The sequence below is a fragment of the Cydia amplana genome, chromosome Z (genome assembly GCF_948474715.1).
Source record: "Cydia amplana chromosome Z, ilCydAmpl1.1, whole genome shotgun sequence".
NCBI classification, from domain to species: Eukaryota; Metazoa; Arthropoda; class Insecta; order Lepidoptera; family Tortricidae; genus Cydia; species Cydia amplana.
The window spans coordinates 25,411,260-25,413,699 of NC_086096.1; the positions used below are offsets into that span (position 1 = coordinate 25,411,260).

General features: G+C 36.8%; 1 protein-coding gene across 1 annotated transcript; it reads left to right on the plus strand.

Annotated features, from left to right (window-relative positions):
- The first annotated feature begins 268 nt into the window (after positions 1 to 268).
- Positions 269 to 1,776, plus strand: LOC134661676 (ribonuclease H1). Its single transcript, XM_063517833.1, has 2 exons — positions 269 to 1,153; positions 1,538 to 1,776. The coding sequence occupies exons 1-2, from the start codon at positions 274 to 276 to the stop codon at positions 1,738 to 1,740; spliced, it is 1,083 nt and encodes a 360-aa protein (XP_063373903.1). The 5' UTR covers positions 269 to 273; the 3' UTR covers positions 1,741 to 1,776.
- The last annotated feature ends 664 nt before the right edge of the window (positions 1,777 to 2,440 follow it).

Sequence of the window (2,440 nt, forward strand, 5' to 3'; positions counted from 1 at the left end):
GTTATACAATTTAATGGAACCGTACGTCAACGTCAGGGCTATAATTGCAAAAATCGAAGATTACAAGACGCCTTCATTGGAGTAAAAGAGAAAGACCCCCCACAATTTGCAAATTTCGGTCTTCGCGGTAAGACCCCAATTTTTTAAATATCGATTTAATATTAATCGTTTTTTTTAATTGTGTTCTCGTATAATATAATCGAATTTCGTATAATTGCAGGCACTGGATCGTATAATCAAAAAGTATGTACTGGCAGCCTTGCATTTTACTGAATGTCGGGTATCTTTCGAAAGACGCTAAATATCTGCTTTAAAACCAGAATTATTGAATACTTTATCTACAAGACGCTGAAAATCGTAACAATGCCGTTTTACGCTGTTGCAAAAGGCCGAAGTACAGGTATTTATAATTCATGGGCTGATTGCGAAGCCCAAGTTAAAGGTTTCTCTGGAGCAAAATTCAAAAAGTTCGACACTAAATCAGATGCTAATGAATTCATCCGTTCTAATTCTAACTATGGTGGTAGCTATGGAAACAAACCCACTTACAATCATTATCAAAGCAACACCAATAAAAATCTTAAGAGATCTCAAGAGATCTTAAGAGATAGCACATCGTCCACGAACAACAATCATCAGAACAAAAGCTCTTCATGGACCAATGAGGATTCCGATTCATCCGATACATCTGGAGACGACCTAGTCGTTATATTAAATAAGCAAATGGACGATTTAGAGAAACGAATAAACGATTTTGCCAAAGGCAATAAGATAAGCAAGTCTGCTCTAGCAACCGGTCCCCGTGCCGAAGTTAAAAAAACTATTTTAATCGAACCACCACAGTCAAAAAAATACAAACATGCGGAAAACATTGAGTTTGAAATAGATAATGAAGGTTATGTACAAGTCTATACAGATGGCGCTTGCTCAGGCAATGGCACGCAGGGTGCTCGAGCTGGTCTCGGGGTGTACTGGTGTGACAACCACCCACTCAACAGATGCCAGCCAGTCTCTGGCCGAGCCACCAACAACTGTGGTGAGATTCAAGCAGCAACACTTGCCATCAAGATTGCACTCCAACATGGAATCAAGAAACTAACCATTAATACAGATTCACAATATCTCATCAATGCAGTTACCAAATGGATATCTGGTAAAAAGTTCTTATTTATAGTCTGACTTGCTACTTGTTCTTGTAATATTTTATTAATCTAACAGCAGAATTAATAGGTCTCAGAATTATAGCATTATCTAGTCAAGAAAAATGGCAAATGGCATCAAGAACAGTACCAGAGTACTAGATAATTTTATAATTCTGGGATCTGTTAATTCCAAATCAAAATATAACTTTTGCATGCAAAAATAAGCTATCTGCTAAATGAGTTAATTACATTTAATTATGTTGTCTGTATTGACACTCGCAACACCTTATGGTTTTTACTGAAATTGGTATTTAAATATTTACTACATCTCAATTATGTTGTCTTAAATTTAAAAATCAAGCATGTTATTATATAAATGCTTTTTTGTTTCATAGGTTGGAAACAAAAAGGATGGAAATTGACATCTGGAAAGGCTGTAAAAAATGAAATAGATTTCAAGGATCTAGACAGTGTCATGCACAAACTTGTAATAAGATGGAACTATGTTAAAGCACACAATGGAAAACATGGCAATGAGATGGCTGATAGGTTAGCAAAAGCTGGAGCAACCATGTACAATAAACAATTGAGTGTTTAGGTGATGATTGATGCTTTGACCAGAGTTATTGTTACACAAGTACCCCTTTTCATGACAAATTAAAAAAAATCGTGCGTTCTAGCTTGTAGCATTGTATAGGCCGCAACAACTGCCAGAGCATTTATCTTGACCATGGCATTTCTGCACAGACTGAGCTGCTTCGCAACATTGTTTTCTCCCGAAGCTGCTTTTTTTCCGTTTCAGTATTTCAAAGACTATGGTCTAGGTTAGATAAGATTTAATTTTATTCAGACTGAAAAAATATTTCTAAAACTTAGATTTTGTGCTTCCAATTATAATCCAAATTGAACCACCAATAATTTACCACCAGCCAAACCAGCTTTATGAACACAAATAAACTTGGTGATTATTTTGCCTTTGGTTTAGCATTATATTGCTTCTGGTTTAGCATGGCGTTCTTTAGCTTGTGCGCCCTTTGGTGTTGCATCCATTCTGTGCTGGTTGTTACACACTCGTGGCAATGGGACCCATGCTGCAAATATCAAGAGGGAAAAGATCGCCGTCATCTATCTACCTTACCTAGATATTGAGTGACCTCACATCTGCATCCCCGGTTGTGCTAGTGCACACTGACAACAGGCAGAAAATCTATTTGCATAGCTCAGTTTCTATAGCAGCAGCTGCAATATGCTTATGGAGACTTTATGAAACATTCAAATAAAGGAAATGGTTCAACAAA